The 25146-nt window shown below is 43.1% G+C and overlaps 1 protein-coding gene across 1 annotated transcript in view; it reads left to right on the forward strand.

Moving 5' to 3' along the window:
* LOC134346937 (zonadhesin-like) overlaps positions 1 to 25146 on the forward strand; it is a 153685-nt gene that overhangs the window by 103198 nt on the left and 25341 nt on the right. The window contains exons 29-32 of the mRNA XM_063048811.1: positions 1325 to 1593; positions 6347 to 6555; positions 20351 to 20492; positions 24089 to 24336. Coding sequence (XP_062904881.1) covers positions 1325 to 1593; positions 6347 to 6555; positions 20351 to 20492; positions 24089 to 24336 — 868 coding nt within the window. The remainder of the gene's footprint in view (positions 1 to 1324; positions 1594 to 6346; positions 6556 to 20350; positions 20493 to 24088; positions 24337 to 25146) is intronic.

Below are 25146 nucleotides of genomic sequence, written 5' to 3' on the forward strand. Positions count from 1 at the left end.
CAGGTGATAGGTAAGACCGGGTGAGAGAGAATTTGAGCAGGGGAAGGGTACGGAGTGAGAAACTGGGATGTGATTGGTGGAAAAGGTAAAGGGCTGAAGAAGAAGGAATCTGATAGGAGAGGAAAGTTGGCCATGGGAGAAGGGGAGGGAGGTGATGGACAGCTGAGGAGAAGAGGGGTATCAGAATGGGGAATGGAAAAGGAGAGAACGGGGAGGGGGGGAGTTAGAGAAATCGATATTCATCCTATCAGGTTGGAGGCTACCCAGGCGGAATATGAGGTGTTGCTTCTCCACCCTGAGTGTGGCTTTATCGTGGCTGTGGAGGAGGCCATGGACCAACATGTCAGAATGGACTGAGAAGTAGAATTGGAATGTGTGGCCACTGGGATATGTGATGGACAGCGTGAACAAAAGAGCCCTCACTTCAAGCTACGACCATGATTGGACAATCCATTTGACTAATAGTGGACTGGACTGGGACATCAGAGTGATTCCAAGCCAGCCAGTGGTGGAGCAGCCATAGCCCTTGATCTGAGCGACAGACAGTACTGTTGACTGTATAGCACATCCTCAGTTCTACACTGGTTAACAAGGCTGAGTGTCTGGGGTGGGACTGGGATTTAACAGCCTCCCACCCGGGAGGTAAGAGAGTGTTATCCCTGCCCACAAGAAACTGAATCTCAGGGTTGTATATGGTGACATATATCAAAGGTTCATTTTTATATCAGAGCATACAACCTGAATTTCGTACTCTTCACAGACAACCTTGAAACAAGAAACCTCCTGGAATGAATGAAAGAAACATCGAACTCCCAAATCCCCCTCCAACCAACCACCATGCAAGCAACAGTAAAAGCCCGCTCCCTCCTCTTTGATAATAAAATTTATTTTGACGCAGTGAAGTGTTGTATATGGATGGCATGCAAAACAAGGTTTTTCACTGTATCTTGGGGCATGTGACGATCATGTACCAATTTAATCCTCGTCAGCCTCACCTAGGTGGGACCCAGGACATTGGTGAGGGAGGGGCCGTGGGGTTAAAGTGTTAAGTCTCCTACTTTTACAAAGGAACGGGCAGCGATGGGAGGGAAGGGATGACCGAACCAGAGAGCGGTCCCTGCGGAAAGTAGAAGGGAGTGGGGAGGTTGGGGGAGGGGATCCCATTGAAGAAGCATCAGAACATGATGCACTGGGAGGGTGAAAGGTAAGGACCAAGAGAACTCCATCCTGTTTTGGCTGAGCAGTAGTGAGGGAAACAGAGGTGACAAAGGTAAGGGCACTGCCAATCCGGCGCTGTGTGAGACTGTGCTTTCTTCTCCCCCAGATGCTACTCTGACGACAGGGATGACCTGAGCCCCCCATGCATGCCCGGGGAGGAGTCAAACATGAGGTCCCAGTGTGAGGAGCTGCTCTCGGCTAAGTACAGCAAGTGCCACCACATCGTCGAACCCACCTCCTTCATCGAGAACTGCGTCTTCGACCTCTGCATGTACGGCGGGATGATCTCTACCCTCTGCGACAACATCCAGTCCTACGTCGAGGTGTGCAAGAGCGAGGGCGTTGGCATCAAGTGGAGGAACAACACCTTCTGCCGTAAGTGAGGCTGCATGCAGATCCCTCCCTGCCTCCTGGTCCTCTCCTCCAGGTTCAGCCACGTGCCCTCACCCACTGACCCATGAGCATCCATGGGCTATTCAGCCGCACTGATCCATCCAGAGGCTCTGACTGAATTAATAGGAACAGGATGAGGCCATTCAGTCCTTCAACCTAGCACTATCACTCAACGGCTGATCTAAGGTCTGTCTGGTTACAGTGCCTCCCTGATAAATACGTAGATTTTGACCACAGGAAACATGGCTGGTGTCGTTTAGCACTTTTGTGCAAGGGTGATTATTAGGAGTGTCGAAAATCAAACTTACAAAAACTGGTGAACATAGTGAAAAAAACTGCCAATATTTACAAAGGATATCTACCAGGAAACACAATAATAGCTCCGGACTTTGTCCGGTGTAAACTCCTGGCAGTCCGGATCTCTCGCTCTCTGCCACTGAGAGCAATGAACCCATTTACTAGGCTCCAGGACATACCGTCTTTAATCACCCAGAGTTAGTGCAAGTCAACACATGAATTGGAATATACATCCCACAGTGTCGCTACAATCATATTACAAAATAAACAGAAGTATCTACCTTAAATACTGTACACAAACAACATTTACACATGACTGAAGAAATGGAATATCCGGCTGTATATGGCGGGGAAAGCACCATAAAGCCAACCCAAGTGCATCAGCTCAGTTTAGTCTGAAATGTGGGTCTAACTTTGTGTTTACTTTAAATGAGCTGTGTAAGTATCACATGGTAGTGTGATGACGTATGCAATTCATGTATTTATACGTGTAACCCATAATGAATTATTGTAAATAAACAAGAATGCTTCATCAAGCAATATATTCACATGATCACTCAAATATTACTGAAAAATACATAATATTGTCCAAAAGCTTCAATGGTTCAAATATTTCCATTTAATATCAGAGAATGTATACAGTATACAACCTGAAATTCTTACTCTTCACAGACATCCATGAAAGAGAAAAAACCCAAAGGATAAATGACAGAAACATCAGAACCCCAAAGCACCCCTCTGCCCCATATTTATTTATAAATATTGTTATTGTACCTGCATCAACCACTTCCTTGGGAGTTTTGTTCCATATACTGACTACTACCTTCTGGGTGGAAAAGTTGCCCCACAGATTCCTGTTAAATCTCTCTGCTCTCTGCTTAAAATGTATGCCCTCTCTTTCTCGACTCCGTGGCCCTGGGGAAAGACTCCATGTATTGACCCTGTCCATGTCCCTCATGATCTTAAACGCCTCAGTAAGGTGGACAGCTAAATCAGGCGTTCCTGATCTCTCAACAATACCAGCCTAGCTCCCTCACTCAGACCATGCTCATTCAGTCATTGCAGCATTCCCTCACTGGTGACAGACCAGCTTCGCCGCAGCTGATTCTGAATTGCAAATCTGAAATTTAAAACAAAAAAGAAAAAAAAAATGCTGGAACCACTCAGTAGGTTAGGCAGCATCTGCAGAGAGAGATGTAGAGGTAACATTTTGAGTTGGTGACCTTCCATCTGAGTATTTGCAGCACTTTATGTTTTTATTTCAGGTTTCCAGTGGCTAGAGTTTATTTGCATTTTAGTTCACGTGTCTCTGTCTTTCTCTCTCTCCGTCTTTGTCTCTCTGTGTGTGTCTCTCTCTCTTTCTATCTTCCTCTTTGTCACTCTCTGTCTGTCTCTCACTATTTCTGTCTCTCTCCCTCCACTGTATCTCTCCCTTTATATGTGTGTGTGTGTCTCCCTCTCTCTGTCTCTCTCTGTCTCTCTCTCTGTCTGTCTCTCTGTTTCTCTCTCTCTCCCTCTATCTCTGTCTCTGTCTGTCTGTCTGTCTCTCTCTCAGTCACTGTCTGCCTCTGTCTCTTTCCCACTTCATGTGTGCCTCCCTCCCTCCGTACTCTCCATCAATCCTTGGGGGACTGTAACTAATTTCCAATCTGGCAGCTGAATTCCATCTTGAAAGCTTCAAGCAGCGTGGATATTATTGTTCATGTATCTGAGGCTCCTCTCTATTTTCTTCAAACACCCTGTGGAGTGAAATCTGAGGATTTACTTCAAAACCCAGGAATAATCTTTCTCCCCTTCCACTGGAGCTCCTTGCTTTGATCTATTTTTAGTTTTCCTTTTCTCGCTGACACTTTATCCTACTTTGACAAGACAGAAATGGATAAACGATCCCCATTTTTCACTGGTGCTCTGAAACGCCTTGGGATATTTTTCCGATGTTAAAGTTTCATCTGTGTCTCATATACTCCTGGTCTCTTCTAGCTCTGAGCTTTCTCAGGGAACCTTACAACTTAGTATTTTGGGGCGTTGTACAAAAGGAGATCCGGAGAATATCTGGTTCACATCAGAGCAAAGAGCATAAGACATAGGAGCAGAATTAGGACATTTGGCCCATCAAGTCTTTTCCTCCCTTTCATCATGGCGGATCCATTTTCCCTCTCAACCCATTCTCCCACCTTCTCCTCGTAACTTTTCACACCCTAACCAATCAAGAACCTATTAACCTCCTTATTGTGAGCCCCTTATCTAGGAAAGGATGTGCTGACATTGGAGAGGGTTCAAAGGAGGTTCACAAAAATGATTCATAGATTGAAAGGCTTGTCACATGAGAAGTGTTTGATGGCTCTGGGCCTGTACTCACTGGAATTCAGAAGAATGAGGGGAGATCTCATTGAAACCTATTGAATATTGAAAGGTCTCGAAAGAGTGATGTGAAGAGGATGTTTCCTTTGGTGGGGGAGTTTAGGACCGAAGGCCACAGCCTCAGAATAGAGAGATGGCCATTTAGAACGAAGATGAGGAGGAATTTCTTTAGCCAGAGGATGGTAAATCTGTGGAATTTGTTGCCTCAGGTGACTGGGTAAGCCAGGTCATTGGGAATATTTAAAGTGGAGGTTGATAGATTCTTGATAAGTCAGTGTGTGAAAAATTACAGGGAGAAGACAGGAGATTGGGGTTGGGAGGAAAATGGATCAACCAGGATGAAATGGTGGTGCTGACTCGAAGGGCCAAATGGCCTATTTCAGCCCCTGTATCTTATGGTCTTATTTGTACCATCAGGGAAGGGGACAGGAGATAGCGAGCTTAGTAACATGGGGTCATTATAAGAACATTTCCCTCGATGTCAACAAAACAAAAGAGTTGGTCATTGACTTCAGGGGAGGAGTTGGTTATTATCCTTGCACCTTAGCAAAAGCTTTTCACTGTATCTTGGTACATATGATAAATTTGGTCACCTACTTACAGGAAAGATGTAAATAAGATTGTAAGAGTTCAGAGAAAGTTTACAAGGACGTTGCTGGGACTGGAAGATCTGAGTTATAAGGAACGATTGAATAAGTTTGGACTTAATTCCTTGGAAAGTAGAAGATTGAGGCGAGATTTGGTATTGGTATACCATATTATGAGGGGTATAGATAGCGTAAATGCATGCAGGCTTTTTTCACTGAGGTTGGGTGAGAGGTCATGGGTTAAGGGTGAAAGGTGAGCTGTTTAAGAGGAACATGAGAGGAAACTTCATCACTCAGAGGACGGTGAGAGTGTGAAATCGCTAGCAGTGGATGCGGTTTAGATTTCAATGTTTAAGGGAAGTTTGAATAGGTACATGGATGGCAGAGATATGGAAGGCTGTGATCCGGGTGCAGGTCGATGAGAGTAGGCAGTTTAAATGGATTGGCATGGTCTAGATGGGCTGAAGGGCCTGGTTCTGTGCTGTAATTTTCTGTGACTCTATAATAAACCAATTCCAATACCATACAGGAGCCTGAAGACCCACACTCAACACTAAGGAAACAGCCTCTTCCACTCTGCCACCAGATATCTGAATGGTCCATGAACACTGTCTCACTGAGGCCCTCCTCTGTCAGAATCGACCATGAATGTTGCATCCTAGCTGTCTAGATACACAAGCCAGGGTAGTACGCTATGGAGAGCAAGCTGTTGCCCATGTAGCAAATTCTCCCTCTCTAGTCGTCCAATGAACCCAAATGATCACCAGAGACCGATTCCAGTCAGCATTGAACTCCAGCTCTGGACTCTTTCCTCAGGGTTTACTCCCGAAGCCTTCCCCATGAGTGGCTCTAGCTGCAGGGCAGCGGAGGTTTGAGATCAGACTTCTCCTCCTCCTAGATGAGCTGACAATCACCACCTTCCGAAGCCACAGGCTTTAAGCCACCAGTAACTTGCCTTTGCCCTTCTCCTGTCAGTAGAAACAGTTCCACTGGGCTTAGTAGCTAAGCCACATAAGAAGGCCAGAATTGGACTTGGTTGTCAGAGGGTGTTTGATGCACACACCATTTTGAGTGTTTATTAGGTAGTGGGAGCTTGACCCCCTTAAACCACACCCCTCCCCCACCACCACCCTGGCTATGACAACCTCACTATTCCTTCATTTTTTCATGATTTTATTTTCATAACAAAGTAATTTTATGTTTTACATCATTCTGTTGCTGTAAAACTACAAATTTCATATCATACACACAGAAGGGATTCTACAGATGCTAGAAATCTTGAGCAACACAGACAAAATGCTGGAGGATCTCAGCAGGTCAGGCAGCATCTGTGGATGGGAATGAACAGTCAACATTTCGGGATGAGGCCTTTCATCAGAACTAATTTCATGTCGTATACTTCAGGAATAATAAGCCTGATTCTGGTTCCTAGTTTTGGACGCCACTTACAGGTGCTTGAGCCCCACTGACGGCCACCCTTGTCCCCACAGCTCTGGCCTGCGGGAAGAACAGCCACTACACCGAATGCGCGTCCTCGTGCCCGGCCACCTGCACTGACATCTACGCCAGCTCCACCTGCGAGGAAAAGTACACCTGCGCGGAGGGTTGCGAGTGCAACAAGGGGTTTGTGCTCAGCGGCGACCTCTGTGTCCGGCTGGAGGACTGCGGCTGCCTCGACTACAACGGTGATTACTATCAGGTGAGTTTGCTGCGCTGCAGGCCGTAGGTGGGGCCAGGGAGAACATTTAATCTTCAACCTTGAGATCCCATATCCCACATCACAGTCAGCCAAAGTTCAGATTTGTTTTCATTATCATACATACTCAGGGTACAATGTGTTTGATGCGTCTGGGCCTGTACACCATAAGACCATAAGACATAGAAGCAGAATTGGGCCTTTTGGCCTATCAAGTTTGCTCTGAAATTCCATCATGGCTGATCCATTTCCCTCTCAACTCCATTCTCCTGCTTCTCCCAGTAACCTTTCAGGCCCTGAGTAATCAAGAACATATCAACCTCCGCCAGTGACTTGGCTTCTACAGCCGACTGTGGTGACAAATTCCATAGATTCACCACTCTCTGGCTAAAGAATTTACTCCCCATCTCCATTCTAAATGGACATTCCTCTATTCTGAGGCTGTGCCCTCTGGCCCTAGACTCCCCCACCATAGGAAATATTCTCTCCACATCCACTCTATTGAGGACTTTCAACATTCCATAGGTTTCAATTAGGTCACCCCTCGTTCTTCTGAATTCTAGTGAGTACCGGCCCAGAGCCACAAAAACACTCCTCATATAATAATCCTTTCATTCCCAGAAGATGAAATTCAGAAAGATGGGCGGGGAATCTCATTGAAGATACATTAGCGACAGTTAAGAGATCTTTAGATGGATAAAAGAGGAAATGGAGGGTTATGTGGAAGGGAAGGGTTGGATTGATCCTGGAATGGGTTAAAAGGTTGGCGCAACATTGTGGGCTGAAGGGCCTGCACAGGCTCTTTGACCTATGATGCTGTGCTGACCTTTTAAACCACTCCTACCAGGTACTGAAAGGCCTGGATAGAGTGGACGAGGAGAGAATCTTTCCATCAGTGGAGTTCTCAGCCTCAGAATAACAGTGTGTCCCTTTGGAACGGAGATGAGGATGGATGTCTTCAGCCAGAGCTCGGTGAATCTGCGGAGTTCATTGCCACACTATGTGGTGGAGTCCAAGTCATTTAAGGTAGAGGTTAATAGATTCTTGATTAGTAAGGGGGTTCGGGATTAAGGGGAGAAGGCAGGATAATGGCTTTGGGAAAAAAAAATCAGGCATGATTAAATGGCGGAGCAGACTTGATGGACCAAATGGCCTAATTCTTTTCTTATATTTTTAGTGGTATGGTATTAATGGAGAGCACAGCGTTCACTCTCCTCTCCTATCAAATTCTTTCTTCTTCGGCCCTTTACCTCTTCCACCTATCACCTGCCAGCTTCTTACTCCATTCCCTCTTCCCCCACCCACCCACCTTCCCATTCACCTAGTCTCACCTATCACCTCCCAACTTCTTACTTCATTCCCTCTTCCCTCACCTAGTTTCACCTATCACCTGCCAGCTTGTACTCCTCTCCTGCCTACACCCTCCACCTTCTTACTCTGGCTTCTGCCCCCTTCCTTTCCAATCCTGATGAAGAGTCTCAGCCCGAAACATCAACTGTTTGTTCCCCTCCATAGAGGCTGCCTGACCTGCAGAGTTCCTTCAGCATTTTGTGTGCTGCCCTGGGAGAAAAACTGTGCACATTCACCCTACCTGTGCCTCACATGCTTTTATACATTTCTATAAGACCATCCCTCATTCTCACACAGTCTGACGAATAAAGTTCTATCCTGCTCAAACTCTCTCCATTACACAGTCCCGTGAATCCTGGCAACATCCTCATAAATCTCTCCGCACTCTTTCCAACTTCATCTGAGTATGTAACTTCTGTTGTCATGCCTGTAACATACTGTGCTGTTGCAAACAGTTCATTTTCCTGGGTACCTCAGCCTCTGACAATAAACTTGAACGTGACTTGGCCACAATCAACAGGTCAGGATCCCAGAAATGAAAGGGTTAATAAATGAGGAGCATTTGATGGCTCTGGGCCTGTACTCACTGGAGTTTAGAAGGAAGAGGGGGGATCTCATTGAAACCTATTGAACACTGAAAGGCCTGGGCAGAGTGAACATGGAGAGAATGTTTCCTATGGTGGGAGAGCCTAGGACCAGAGGACATAGCCTCAGAACAGAGGGACGTCCCTTTAGAACAGAGATCAGGGAAAATTTCTTTAGCCAGAGAGTGGTGAATCTGTGGAATTCATTGCCACAGACAGCTGTTTAAAGTGGAGGTTGATAGGTTCTTGATTAGTAAAGGTGCCAAAGGTTTCAGGGAAAAGGTAGGAGAATGGAATTGAGAGGGATAATAAATCTGTCTTGATTGAATGATGGAGCAGACTTGATGGGCCAAATAGCCTAATTCTGCTCCTTTGTCTTATGGTCTTATGGTCAGGTAGTGTCTGTGATGAGAGAAACAAATCAAGGACCTCACATCAGATCCAGAAGAAGTCGAATATAATCGTGTTTACAGAGAAAACAGCAACAGTAGTAGGCCACTCGGCCCCTCAAACCTACCCCACCATCCAATATGCTTGTGGCTGACCTGTCCGGGCCTTTTACGGGGATGTTACCAGGATACGAGGAGCTGAGTTATAGGGAGAGGCTCGGCAGGATAGGATTTATTCATTAGCGTGTCCAAGACTTGGGGAGGGAGGGGCTGACCTTATAGGGGTGTATCAAATCGTGAGGGGCATAGACAGGGTGAATGTGCACTGTCCTGGGCAAACTGAAAACTAGAAAGCATAGTTTATGGTGAAAGGAGAGAGCCTTAATAGGAACTTCTTCACATGGAGAGTGGGTTGTAGATGGAATGAGCTGCCAGAGAAAATGGTTAAAGCAAAGTTCAAAGAAAATTTTATTATTAAAGTACATTCATGTCACCACATACAACCCTGAGATTCATTTTCCTGTGGGCATACTCAGTAAATCTATAGAACAGTAACTGTAAACAGGATCAGTGAAAGATCAACCAGAGTGCAGAAGACAACAAACTGTGTAAATGCAAATATAAATAAATAGCAATAAATAACGAGAACATGAGATAATGAGATAAAGAGTCCTTAAAGTGAAATCATTGGTTGTAGGAACATCTCAATGGTTGGGCAAGTGAGTGTAGTTATCCCCCTTAGTTCAGGAGCCTGATGGTTGAGGGGTAGTAACTGTTATTGAACCTGGTGGTGCAAGTTCTGAGGCTCTTGTACCTTCTACCTGGTGGTAACAGTGAGAAGCGAGCATGGCCAGGGTGGTGAGCATCTCTGATGATGGATGCTGCTTTCCTACGACAGCATTTCATGTATAAGTGCTCGGTGGTTGGGAGGGCTTTACCCGTGATGTACTGGGCCAAATCCACTAGCTTTTGTAGGATTTTCCCTTGGTGTTCCCATACCAGGCTGTGATGCAGCCAGTCAATACACTCTCCACTACACATCTATAGAAGTTTGTCAAAGTTATGGATGTCACGCTGAATTTCTGCAGACTCCTAAGGAAGGAGAGGCTCTGACATGCTTTCTTTGCAATTGCACTTACGTGTTGGGTCCAGGAAAGATTGTCTGAAATAGTAACATGCAGGAATTTAAAGCTGCTAATCCTCTGATCCTCCAATGAGGACTGGCTCAGGGACCTCTGGTTTCCCTCTCCCGAAGTCTACTACATTGCGGGGAGTGTACGTTAATGCACCTGCCGGCACAACAGCAGAATGGCAAGGCAACATTTGTGTGTGAGTGAGTGAGCGTGTCTGAGGAGTTTGTTTCCCGAGTGCGCTCCATCACAACGCCCTTCAGCCCATCTAATAAATGCCGATCTGATCTTCTGCCTAGACCCATCTAGCTGCCCTGGGACCATATCCCTCCTATCCATGTACCTATCCAAACTACTCTTAAATGTTACAACCAAACCCCCATCCACCGCTTTCACTGGCAGCTCGTTCCACACACTCACCACCCTCTGCGTGAAGACGCCATGGAGAGACAAAGAGAAGACGATAGGGTGGAGACCATAAGTGTAAAAGATAGAGATGGGGTGTCCATGTACATCGAACTAATCTGTCTGTAGGAGGTGTAACCAGAAAAAGAGCATCATAACCTAATTACTGACTCACTTTGCAGGGCAAGGGGGAGTGGGGGATGGTATAGGGTGTTAATGTATCTCTGCCAGGCAGAAGCTATGCACTAAACCTCAATATTACATGTCAGCTTCACACAATTGAAAAAACTTGGGCAGGCTGCACCCAGATAGTGCAAACATTTCTGTAACAGGAAGGATTGTGGAGGTCTTGGAGAGAGAGGGCGGATAAAGGCTCACCAGGATGCTACCTGGATTAGAGAAAATGAGATGCAGGCAGAGGTTTGACAATTTAGCATCATTTTCTCTGGCGTGTTGAAGGATGAGGGTGAAACTCAACAGAGGTTTATAACATTATAAGATGCAGATCAGACAGCGAATCAGAGTCTTTACCCCTGTGTAGGAATATAGACAGGCAGAATCTTTACCCCAGTGTAAGAAAATAGACAGTCAGAATCTTTAATCTCACAGTAGGAATATAGACAGTCAGAATCTTTATTCTCAGAGTAGAAATATAGACAGTCAGAATCTTTATACTCAGAGTAGGAATATAGACAGTCAGAATCTTTACCCCAGTGTAAGAATATAGACAGTCAGAATCTTTATTCCCAGGGTAGGAATATTGACAGTCAGAATCTTTATTCCCAGGGTAGGAAAATAGACAGTCAGAATCTTTATTCCTAGGGTAGGAATATAGACAGGCAGAATCTTTATTCCCAGGGTAGGAATATCAACAGTCAGAATCTTTATTCCCAGGGTAGGAATACAAACAGTCAGAATCTTTACCCCAGTGTAAGAAAATAGACAGTCAGAATTATTATTCCCAGGGTAGGAATATCAACAGTCAGAATTTTATTCCCAGTTTAGGAATATAGACAATCAGAATCTTTATTCCCAGTGCAGGAAAATAGACAGTCAGAATCTTTATTCCTAGGGTAGGAATATAGACAGGCAGAATCTTTATTCCCAGGGTAGGAACATAGACAGTCAGAATCTTTACCCCGGTGTAGGAATATAGACAGTCAGAATCCTTATTCCTAGAGTAGGAATATAGACAGTCAGAATCTTTACCCCAGTGTAGCAATATAGACAGTCAGAATCTTTACCCCAGTGTAAGAATATAGACAGTCAGAATCTTTATTCCCAGGGTAGAAATATCGACAGTCAGAATCTTTATTCCCAGTGTAGGAAAATAGACATTCAGAATCTTTATTCTCAGAGTAGGAATACAGACAGTCAGAATCTTTACCCCAGTGTAAGAAAATAGACAGTCAGAATTATTATTCCCAGGGTAGGAATATCAACAGTCAGAATTATATTCCCAGTTTAGGAATATAGACAATCAGAATCTTTATTCCCAGTGCAGGAAAATAAACAGTCAGAATCTTTATTCCTAGGGTAGGAATATAGACAGGCAGAATCTTTATTCCCAGGGTAGGAACATAGACAGTCAGAATCTTTACCCCGGTGTAGGAATATAGACAGTCAGAATCTTTACCCCGGTGTAGGAATATAGACAGTCAGAATCTTTATTCCCAGGGTAGAAATATCAACAGTCAGAATCTTTACCCCAGTGTAAGAATATAGACAGTCAGAATCTTTATTCCCAGGGTAGAAATATCGACAGTCAGAATCTTTATTCCCAGGGTAGGAATACAGACAGTCAGAATCTTTACCCCAGTGTAAGAAAATAGACAGTCAGAATCTTTATTCCCAGGGTAGGAATATCAACAGTCAGAATTTTTATTCCCAGTTTAGGAATATAGACAGTCAGAATCTTTATTCCCAGTGTAGGAAAATAGACAGTCAGAATCTTTATTCCCAGGGTAGGAATATAGACAGTCAGAATCTTTATTCCCAGGGTAGGAATATCGACAGTCAGAATCTTTATTCCTAGGGTAGGAATATAGACAGGCAGAATCTTTATTCCCAGAGTAGGAATATCGACAGTCAGAACCTTTATTCCCAGTTTAGGAAAATAGACAGTCAGAATCTTTATTCCTAGGGTAGGAATATAGACAGGCAGAATCTTTATTCCCAGGGTAGGAATATAGACAGTCAGTAGCTTTATTCCCAGTGTAAGAATATAGACAGTCAGAATCTTTATTCCCAGGGTGGGAATATAGACAGTCAGAATCTTTATTCCCAGAGTAGGAAAATAGACAGTCAGAATCTTTACCCCAGTGTAAGAATATAGACAGTCAGAATCTTTATTCCCAGGGTAGGAATATCGACAGTCAGAATCTTTATCCCCAGGGTAGGAATACAAACAGTCAGAATCTTTACCCCAGTGCAAGAAAATAGACAGTCAGAATTATTATTCCCAGGGTAGCATTATCAACAGTCAGAATCTTTATTCCCAGTTTAGGAATATAGACAGTCAGAATCTTTTTTCCCAGTGTAGGAAAATAGACAGTCAGAATCTTTATTCCTAGGGTAGGAATATAGACAGTCAGAATCTTTATTCCCAGATAAGGAATATAGACAGTCAGAATCTTTATTCCCAGAGTGGGAAAATAGACAGTCAGAATCTTTACCCCTGTGTAAGAATATAGACAGTCAGAATCTTTATTCTCAGGGTAGGAATATCGACAGTCAGAATCTTTATTCCCAGGGTAGGAATATCGACAGTCAGAATCTTTATTCCTAGGGTAGGAATATAGACAGGCAGAATCTTTATTCCCAGAGTAGGAATATAGACAGTCAGAATCTTTATTCCCAGTTTAGGAATATAGACAGTCAGAATCTGTATTCCCAGGGTAGGAATAAAGACAGTCAGAATCTTTACCCCAGTGTAAGAAAATAGACAGTCAGAATCTTTATTCCCAGGGTAGGAATGTCAACAGTCAGAATCTTTATTCCCAGTTTAGGAATATAGACAGTCAGAATCTTTTTTCCCAGTGTAGGAAAATAGACAGTCAGAATCTTTTTTCCCAGTGTAGGAATATCAACAGTCAGAATCTTTATTCCCAGGGTAGGAACATAGACAGTCAGAATCTTTACCCCGGTGTAGGAACATAGACAGTCAGAATCTTTATACCCAGGGTAGGAATATAGACAGTCAGAATCTTTATTCCTAGAGTAGGAATATAGACAGTCAGAATCCTTACCCCAGTGTAGGAATATAGACAGTCAGAATCTTTATTCCCAGAGTGGGAAAATAGACAGTCAGAATCTTTACCCCTGTGTAAGAATATAGACAGTCAGAATCTTTATTCTCAGGGTAGGAATATCGACAGTCAGAATCTTTATTCCTGGGGTAGGAATATAGACAGTCAGAATCTTTATTCCCAGGGTAGGAACATAGACAGTCAGAATCTTTACCCCGGTGTAGGAATATAGACAGTCAGAATCTTTATACCCAGGGTAGGAATATAGACAGTCAGAATCTTTATTCCTAGAGTAGGAATATAGACAGTCAGAATCCTTACCCCAGTGTAGGAATATAGACAGTCAGAATCTTTATTCCCAGAGTGGGAAAATAGACAGTCAGAATCTTTACCCCTGTGTAAGAATATAGACAGTCAGAATCTTTATTCTCAGGGTAAGAATATCGACAGTCAGAATCTTTATTCCCAGGGTAGGAATATCGACAGTCAGAATCTTTATTCCTAGGGTAGGAATATAGACAGGCAGAATCTTTATTCCCAGAGTAGGAATATAGACAGTCAGAATCTTTATTCCCAAGGTAGGAATATCGACAGTCAGAATCTTTATTCCCAGTTTAGGAATATAAACAGTCAGAATCTGTATTCCCAGGGTGGGAATAAAGACAGTCAGAATCTTTACCCCAGTGTAAGAAAATAGACAGTCAGAATCTCTATTCCCAGTTTAGGAATATAGACAGTCAGAATCTTTTTTCCCAGTGTAGGAAAATAGACAGTCAGAATCTTTTTTCCCAGTGTAGGAATATAGACAGTCAGAATCTTTATTCCCAGGGTAGGAACATAGACAGTCAGAATCTTTACCCCGGTGTAAGAATATAGACAGTCCGAATCTTTATTCTCAGGGTAGGAATATCGACAGTCAGAATCTTTATTCCCAGTGTAGAAATATCGACAGTTTAGAATCTTTATTCCCAGGGTAGGAATATAGACAGTCAGAATCTTTATTCCTAGAGTAGGAATATAGACAGTCAGAATCTTTATTCCTAGGGTAGGAATATAGACAGGCAGAATCTTTATTCCCAGTCTAGGAATATAGACAGTCAGAATCTTTATTCCCAGGGTAGGAATACAGACAGTCAGAATCTTTATTCCCAGGGTAGGAATATCAACAGTCAGAATCTTTATTCCCAGTCTAGGAATATAGACAGTCAGAATCTTCATTCCCAGGGTAGGAATACAGACAGTCAGAATCTTTATTCCCAGGGTAGGAATATCAACAGTCAGAATCTTTATTCCCAGTTTAGGAATATAGACAGTCAGAATCTTTTTTCCCATTGTAGGAAAATAGACAGTCAGAAACTTTATTCCTAGGGTAGGAATATAGACAGTCAGAATCTTTATTCCCAGGATAAGAACATAGACAGTCAGAATCTTTACCCCAGTGTAAGAACATAGACAGTCAGAATCTTTATTCCCAGGGTGGGAATATAGACAGTCAGAATCTTTATTCCCAGAGTAGGAAAATATACAGTCAGAATCTTTACCCCAGTGTAAGAATATAGACAGTCAGAATCTTTATTCCCAGGGTAGGAATATCGACAGTCAGAATCTTTATCCCCAGGGTAGGAATACAAACAGTCAGAATCTTTACCCCAGTGCAAGAAAATAGACAGTCAGAATTATTATTCCCAGGGTAGCATTATCAACAGTCAGAATCTTTATTCCCAGTTTAGGAATATAGACAGTCAGAATCTTTTTTCCCAGTGTAGGAAAATAGACAGTCAGAATCTTTATTCCTGGGGTAGGAATATAGACAGTCAGAATCTTTATTCCCAGGGTAGGAATATAGACAGTCAGAATCTTTATTCCCAGAGTGGGAAAATAGACAGTCAGAATCTTTACCCCTGTGTAAGAATATAGACAGTCAGAATCTTTATTCTCAGGGTAGGAATATCGACAGTCAGAATCTTTATTCCCAGGGTAGGAATATCAACAGTCAGAATCTTTATTCCTAGGGTAGGAATATAGACAGTCAGAATCTTTATTCCCAGAGTAGGAATATAGACAGTCAGAATCTTTATTCCCAGTTTAGGAATATAGACAGTCAGAATCTGTATTCCCAGGGTAGGAATAAAGACAGTCAGAATCTTTACCCCAGTGTAAGAAAATAGACAGTCAGAATCTTTATTCCCAGGGTAGGAATGTCAACAGTCAGAATCTTTATTCCCAGTTTAGGAATATAGACAGTCAGAATCTTTTTTCCCAGTGTAGGAAAATAGACAGTCAGAATCTTTTTTCCCAGTGTAGGAATATAGACAGTCAGAAACTTTATTCCCAGGGTAGGAACATAGACAGTCAGAATCTTTACCCCGGTGTAAGAATATAGACAGTCAGAATCTTTATTCCCAGGGTAGGAATATCAACAGTCAGAATCTTTATTCCCAGTCTAGGAATATAGACAGTCAGAATCTTCATTCCCAGGGTAGGAATACAGACAGTCAGAATCTTTATTCCCAGGGTAGGAATATCAACAGTCAGAATCTTTATTCCCAGTTTAGGAATATAGACAGTCAGAATCTTTTTTCCCATTGTAGGAAAATAGACAGTCAGAAACTTTATTCCTAGGGTAGGAATATAGACAGTCAGAATCTTTATTCCCAGGATAAGAACATAGACAGTCAGAATCTTTACCCCAGTGTAAGAACATAGACAGTCAGAATCTTTATTCCCAGGGTGGGAATATAGACAGTCAGAATCTTTATTCCCAGAGTAGGAAAATATACAGTCAGAATCTTTACCCCAGTGTAAGAATATAGACAGTCAGAATCTTTATTCCCAGGGTAGGAATATCGACAGTCAGAATCTTTATCCCCAGGGTAGGAATACAAACAGTCAGAATCTTTACCCCAGTGCAAGAAAATAGACAGTCAGAATTATTATTCCCAGGGTAGCATTATCAACAGTCAGAATCTTTATTCCCAGTTTAGGAATATAGACAGTCAGAATCTTTTTTCCCAGTGTAGGAAAATAGACAGTCAGAATCTTTATTCCTGGGGTAGGAATATAGACAGTCAGAATCTTTATTCCCAGGGTAGGAATATAGACAGTCAGAATCTTTATTCCCAGAGTGGGAAAATAGACAGTCAGAATCTTTACCCCTGTGTAAGAATATAGACAGTCAGAATCTTTATTCTCAGGGTAGGAATATCGACAGTCAGAATCTTTATTCCCAGGGTAGGAATATCAACAGTCAGAATCTTTATTCCTAGGGTAGGAATATAGACAGTCAGAATCTTTATTCCCAGAGTAGGAATATAGACAGTCAGAATCTTTATTCCCAGTTTAGGAATATAGACAGTCAGAATCTGTATTCCCAGGGTAGGAATAAAGACAGTCAGAATCTTTACCCCAGTGTAAGAAAATAGACAGTCAGAATCTTTATTCCCAGGGTAGGAATGTCAACAGTCAGAATCTTTATTCCCAGTTTAGGAATATAGACAGTCAGAATCTTTTTTCCCAGTGTAGGAAAATAGACAGTCAGAATCTTTTTTCCCAGTGTAGGAATATAGACAGTCAGAAACTTTATTCCCAGGGTAGGAACATAGACAGTCAGAATCTTTACCCCGGTGTAAGAATATAGACAGTCAGAATCTTTATTCTCAGGGTAGGAATATCGAAAGTCAGAATCTTTATTCCCACAGTAGGAATACAGACAGTCAGAATCTTTACCCCAGTGTAAGGAAATAGACAGTCAGAATCTTTATTCCCAGTGTAGGAATATCAACAGTCAGAATCTTTATTCCCAGGGTAGGAACATAGACAGTCAGAATCTTTACCCCGGTGTAGGAACATAGACAGTCAGAATCTTTATACCCAGGGTAGGAATATAGACAGTCAGAATCTTTATTCCTAGAGTAGGAATATAGACAGTCAGAATCCTTACCCCAGTGTAGGAATATAGACAGTCAGAATCTTTATTCCCAGAGTGGGAAAATAGACAGTCAGAATCTTTACCCCTGTGTAAGAATATAGAGAGTCAGAATCTTTATTCTCAGGGTAGGAATATCGACAGTCAGAATCTTTATTCCTGGGGTAGGAATATAGACAGTCAGAATCTTTATTCCTAGGGTAGGAATATAGACAGGCAGAATCTTTATTCCCAGAGTAGGAATATAGACAGTCAGAATCTTTATTCCCAAGGTAGGAATATCGACAGTCAGAATCTTTATTCCCAGAGTAGGAATATAGACAGTCAGAATCTTTATTCCCAGTTTAGGAATATAGACAGTCAGAATCTGTATTCCCAGGGTAGGAATAAAGACAGTCAGAATCTTTACCCCAGTGTAAGAAAATAGACAGTCAGAATCTTTATTCCCAGGGTAGGAATGTCAACAGTCAGAATCTTTATTCCCAGTTTAGGAATATAGACAGTCAGAATCTTTTTTCCCAGTGTAGGAAAATAGACAGTCAGAATCTTTTTTCCCAGTGTAGGAATATAGACAGTCAGAAACTTTATTCCCAGGGTAGGAACATAGACAGTCAGAATCTTTACCCCGGTGTAAGAATATAGACAGTCAGAATCTTTATTCTCAGGGTAGGAATATCGAAAGTCAGAATCTTTATTCCCACAGTAGGAATACAGACAGTCAGAATCTTTACCCCAGTGTAAGGAAATAGACAGTCAGAATCTTTATTCCCAGTGTAGGAATATCAACAGTCAGAATCTTTATTCCCAGGGTAGGAACATAGACAGTCAGAATCTTTACCCCGGTGTAGGAACATAGACAGTCAGAATCTTTATACCCAGGGTAGGAATATAGACAGTCAGAATCTTTATTCCTAGAGTAGGAATATAGACAGTCAGAATCCTTACCCCAGTGTAGGAATATAGACAGTCAGAATCTTTATTCCCAGAGTGGGAAAATAGACAGTCAGAATCTTTACCCCTGTGTAAGAATATAGAGAGTCAGAATCTTTATTCTCAGGGTAGGAATATCGACAGTCAGAATCTTTATTCCTGGGGTAGGAATATAGACAGTCAGAATCTTTATTCCTAGGGTAGGAATATAGACAGGCAGAATCTTTATTCCCAGAGTAGTAATATAGACAGTCAGAATCTTTATTCCCAAGGTAGGAATATCGACAGTCAGAATCTTTATTCCCAGTTTAGGAATATAAACAGTCAGAATCTGTATTCCCAGGGTGGGAATAAAGACAGTCAGAATCTTTACCCCAGTGTAAGAAAATGGACAGTCAGAATATCTATTCCCAGGGTAGGAATGTCAACAGTCAGAATCTTTATTCCCAGTTTAGGAATATAGACAGTCAGAATCTTTTTTCCCAGTGTAGGAAAATAGACAGTCAGAATCTTTTTTCCCAGTGTAGGAATATAGACAGTCAGAATCTTTATTCCCAGGGTAGGAACATAGACAGTCAGAATCTTTACCCCAGTGTAAGAATATAGACAGTCCGAATCTTTATTCTCAGGGTAGGAATATCGACAGTCAGAATCTTTATTCCCAGTGTAGGAATATCGACAGTTTAGAATCTTTATTCCCAGGGTAGGAATATAGACAGTCAGAATCTTTATTCCTAGAGTAGGAATATAGACAGTCAGAATCTTTATTCCTAGGGTAGGAATATAGACAGGCAGAATCTTTATTCCCAGTCTAGGAATATAGACAGTCAGAATCTTTATTCCCAGGGTAGGAATACAGACAGTCCGAATCTTTATTCCCAGGGTAGGAATATAGACAGCCAGAATATTTATCCCCAGGGTAGGTTTATAGACAGTCAGAATCTTTATTCCCGGGGCGGGAATAAAGACAGTCAGAATCTTTATTCCCAGAGTAGGAACATAGACAGTCAGAATCTTTATTTCCAGTGTAAGAAAATAGACAGTCAGAATCTTTATTCCAAGGATAGGAATATAGACAGTCAGAATCTTTATTCTCAGGGTAGGAATATAGACAGGCAGAATCTTTATTCCCAGTGTAGGAATATAGACAGTCAGAATCTTTATTTCCAGTGTAGGAAAATAGACAGTCAGAATCTTTATTCTTAGGGTAGGAATATAGACAGGCAGAATCTTTATTCCCAAGGTAGGAATATAGACAGTCAGAATCTTTACTCGCAGTGTAGGAATATAGACAGTCAGGATATTTATTCCCAGGGTAGGAATATAGACAGTCAGAATCTTTATTCCCAGGGTGGGAAAATAGACAGTCAGAATCTTTATTCCCAGTGTAAGAATATAGACAGTCAGAATCTTTATTCCCAGTGTAGAAAAATAGACAGTCAGAATCTTTACTCCCAGGGTGGGAATATCAACAGTCGGAATCTTTATTCCCAGGTAGAAATGTAGACAGGTAGACAGGGAAGATCTTTATTCTTGCTGAAAATGTCAAGGATAGACAACATGGATTTAAGGTGAGAGGGGCAAGTCGACAGGAGGCACGTGGGATGAGTTTTTTTACACACAGAGTGGTTGGAGCCTGCAAGGGGATGCCGATATGCTGGTGGAGAAGGTAGATAAAATCGTGGCATTTAAGAGGCAGTTGAATATGCAGGGAATGCAGTAATGTAGATCGTGCACCAGGAGAAGAGAGTTGTTTTAGTTTGACATTGTGGTCGGCACAGATAAGGTGGGCCAAATAGCCAACGTGCTGTGTGTTTACTCTGCTGCTCTCTTGCAGTCCGGAGACAAATGGCTGAACAGGCGTTGTGACACAAAATGCACCTGCAATAAAGGACACCTGAGCTGCAAGGCCCACAAGTGCAATGACAACTCGGTGTGCGCCCTGAAGAAGGATGGACGATACGGCTGCAGGCCTGTCTGTGAGTAATGCACTCTGTCTCTTCCCCACCCCCTGAGCACTGACCACCCTCCCCCATTCAGCTTCCCGCTAGCCTGGCCCCAGTGAAGAGACTGCACTGCACGCCCCTTCGTTGTTTGTCGAGGGGAGTGATGCTCCTCTCCAGAGAACAGACACACCACGAGGAGCATCTAATGGTTGTGGGTGTGTTAATGTGTTATGCTGGTTGGGAGGCTTGCCATTTAGGGAGGAAGAATGGCTTTTATATTGGATTGGTATTAGGGTTTCACTTGATACTGGTATTGGAATTTCAGTAGGTGTGAGAATTAGAATCTGAATTTCAATTGGTACCGGAATTGAAATCTGAAATTAAATTAGTTTTGGAATTTGAATTGGTGTTGGAATTGGAATCGGAATTTCAATTGGAATTGCATTGATAGTGGAAATGCAATAAGTATTGGAATTGGTATCAGAACCAAAATCTTAACTTTAATCGGTATTGGAATCGACATTAGAAGTGCAGTTGCAGTTGGTATTGGAATGGGAATTTCAATTGGAATTGGAAGTTCAATTGCTATTGGAATTGGAACTGGAATTGCCCTTGGTCTTGGAATTACGGTTGGTTTTGGCATTGGTTTAAAATTGTCACCTGTATTGAGGTACAGTGAAATTGTTTCATTTTGTGTGGCATGCAGACAAAACATCCCAGTGTAAATATACTGAGCTGGTGGAAAGGGGAAACAGAATGCAGAACTTTGTAACAGATTCAGAGTATTTTTCCATCAGGCAGAAGATAAAAGAGCCTGAAAGGAGACCCCGACCAGGCTCGAGGGCAGCTTCCGCCCCACTGTCCCTAGAATCATGAGCATACCTCCTGTATGATGGAAATGAACTCGTGATTTCCCCACTGTTCCTAGAATCGTGAGCATACCTCCTGTATGATGGAAATGAACTCGTGATTTCCCCACTGTCCCTAGAATCGTGAGCATACCTCCTGTATGATGGAAATGAACTCGTGATTGCTCAGTCCACCTCTACATGGCATTGGGAGCATTTAATCGGTATGTCCCCAGGCTATGATATTCTGAAGGAACAATTGAACATGGAACATAGAATGGTACAGCACAGGAGAAGGCATTGTCTGTGCTGAATACAATGTCAAATTAAACTAAATTTCTTCTGCCTGCATAAGATCCATAACCCTGTAATCCCTGCACATTCAGGTAGTCTCGTAAACCCCAGAATCATTCCTGCTTCCCCCCACCACCCTGGCAGCCCGTTTCAGACACCCACCACTCACTAAGAAAAAACTTGCCCCATATACCTCCCCCAAGCTTCCCCCCTCCCCTTCTAGTGCATGACATTTCTGCCTTGTAAATAGATTCTATTTACCCTACCAATGCTGCCATAAGCTCATACTTCTATTAGGTCTCCCCTCAGCGTCCGATGCTCCAGAGAAAACAACCCAAGTTTAATCAGCCTCTGCTTACAGCATGTACCCTCTAATCCAGACAGCATCCTGGTTACAGTAGGTACCCTCAAATCCTGATAGCATCCTGGTGAGCACAACAAGGACACAAGAAACTGTAAACGCTGAAACCGTCTGCTCCAACATCCTGGTAACCCTCTGCTGCTCCCTCTCCAAAGCTTCCACATCCTTCTTGTAATGGGATGACCAGACTACACACAAGACTCCAAACGCAGACTGACCAAAGATTTATACAACTGGTACATGGCTTTCTGAGTCTTAAACTCAATGCTCCGACCAATGTACATGAGCGTGTCATACACCCTCTCTTCTGATATATCTACTTTCAGTGACTAATGGACTTGGGCCCCAAGATCCCTGTCTGTATCTAAACATCAATTTTCTACTGTGCTTCCACTATGGGGAGAAGCTCCTCACAGTCCACAGTACACCTGCCTCTCATAGTCCATAACCTATTCTCAATATTGGGTGGCGGGGTGGAGATGTGTCTCTACCAAAGGAGGTGTAAGGCGTTCTTTCCCTCTGCTAGCCTGCAGGTCACCCTTGGGCAAGGTGTAGCACCTGCTTAGCCCCCACACATCCCAATCAGGGCCACATGAAGCCCTGGGAGCAGGTGGTGGATGGTCACAAGTCCTAGTTTTGCGACCACTGACGCCAGGTAGACAATAGCTGGGGTCACCCGTCTTGAAAAGACCCTGCCCAGAAGAAGACAATGGCAAACCACTTTTGTAGAAAAATTTCCCAAGAACAACCATGGTCATGGAAAGACGCTGATCGCCCACATCATACAACACAGCACATAATGAACAAACATTCTGAGCAAGGATGTGCTGGGATTAGAAAGATAACAATAATGATGATAATTGTACACATCTCAAAGGATCTATCCTGGGTGCCCCATCCCTCGTCCACCAACAGCAGAAGTATATGCTTTACCTCAGCATTTGTCCTTGGAGATGGCCTGAAGCAGGTCTTTATCGCTTAATCTTGAGGTTCGCTTCCTAAATCTCCTTTGAAAGTGGCTACATAGGTTGATAGGGTGGTCAAGAAGGTTTATGAAATGCTGGCTTTTATTAGTCGAGGCCAAGTGTGTGAGCACGTGGCCAAATGGTGAAGGCATTGGACTAGCTACCTGAAGGTCATGAGTTCGAGCCCCAGCCGAGGGAACGTGTTGTGTCCTTGAGCAAGGCACTTAATCACACATTGCTCTGCGACGACACTGGTGCCAAGCTGTATGGGTCCTAATGCCCTTCCCTTGGACAACATTGGTGTCGTGGAGAGGGGAGACTTGCAGCATGGGCAACTGCTGGTCTTCCATACAACCTTGCCCAGGCCTGTGCCCTGAGAGTGAAGACTTTCCAGGCGCAGATCCATGGTCTTGCAAGACTAACGGATGCCCGTGTTAATTAGTTGAGGCATTGAGTTCAAAAGTCAGGAAGTTATGTTGCAACTTTATGGTGTTAGGCCACATCTGGATTATTTCATACATTTCTGGCTTTGGAGAGGGTGCAGAAGAGGTTCATCAGGATGCTGCCTGGTTTAGAGGACATGTGCTATCATGAGAGGCTGGATAAACTTGGGTTGTCTTCTCTGGAGCACCAGAGGCTGAGGGGAGATCTGATAAAGGTTTATAAGATTATGAGAGGCATAGACAAAGTAGACAAAGTATCTGTTTCCCAGGGTAGGAATATCTAATTCCAGAGGACATGCATTGAAGGTGAGAGGGGGTCGGTTCAAGGGGGATGTGAGGGGTAAGTTTATTACTCAGAGAGTGGTGGATACCTGGAATGCGCTGCCTGGTATGGTGGTAAAGGCAATTCCATTAAAGGTTTTTAAGAGACGTTTAGACAGGCACATGGATGTGAGGAAGATGGAGAGATATGGACAGGAGTAGTGTTTGGGTGCTTTTGAGTTGCATTTTTAGCTGGTTCAGCACAACATTGTGGGCCAAATGGCCTGCTCTATGCTCCATGAACACCACCTCGTTAATCCTTTATTACACAATTCTTTTTCTAACCTACAATAAGTTTTATGTCTTGCGCTGTGCTGTTGCCACAAAACAGCAAATATCACACATACATAAGTGATGACAAACTTGATTCTGAATGCTGTTTGTTTCTCCCCACCAGCATTCGAAACTTGCCTCATCTCGGGCGATCCTCACTACCTGACCTTCGACGGACTGGTCCACCACTTCCAAGGGAAACACACCTACGTTCTAGTCACCACCTACATCGACTCCGAGGCTCTGCAGCCATTCACCATCACGGGCAGAAATAGGGTGCAGCGTGGTAACAACAGGGTGTCCTTCCTGTCTGAGGTCCACATCAAGGTCTACGGCCACCTGATAGAATTCCACAGGAAGAAACGGCTGCTGGTGGGTGCTACAATGTAGGAGGAGGCCACCCAGCCCATCAAATCTATGCCCGCATCCCTCATCAGTGCTATATTTCCATGTAACCTATTCACGTTCACATCAGATAAAGAGTCTCGACCCACTATGTTGACTGAACATTCGCCACCCCCCTCGCATGCTGCTTGAACCCACCGAGTTTTGTGTGTTTCTGCATCTGTGGTCTCCTGTTTTGCTGTTCTCTCTCATGTGTCCATCGGCTCTCTCCGGACTTTCCCACCGCCTATCTGCACTAAGGAGAATTTACAAGGGTCATTTACCCTTTAGGAGGTGGACCAAGCCAGAATCAATCAAAATGAAGTTTATTATCACTGACGTATGGCATGAAGTCTGTGGTTTTGTGGCAGCAGTACAGTGTAAAATATGTTGTTTAAAAATCTGCCATACAGTAAGAAATATATATCAAAAAGTAGTGCAAAAAGAGCGAAAACAGAGAGGTAATGTTCATGGGTTCAACATCCATTCAGAAATTGGATGGTAGAGGGGAAGAAGCTGTTCCTGAATCATTCAGTGTGTGACTTCAGGCTCCTGTACCTCCTCTCTGATGGTAATGTTACCAGAATCCCCCTTGTAATAATAATCAGAGAGATTTGTAATTACTGACAAGTACCTTTACTGTCTCAATGGAAGAGCATTTGAACTTACACAATCAATACCTGTGTGTACAACAACTAAGTTTTCCTGACCTTCCATGAAAAGTCAAAGAACAGAAAAGATATTAGCAGTTAAAAAGGAGTGTCTGCTCCTGGCCACAAGTTCCTCGTGGTCCCATTT

Source organism: Mobula hypostoma, chromosome 5 (assembly GCF_963921235.1).
Source record: "Mobula hypostoma chromosome 5, sMobHyp1.1, whole genome shotgun sequence".
Lineage (NCBI taxonomy): Eukaryota > Metazoa > Chordata > Chondrichthyes > Myliobatiformes > Myliobatidae > Mobula > Mobula hypostoma.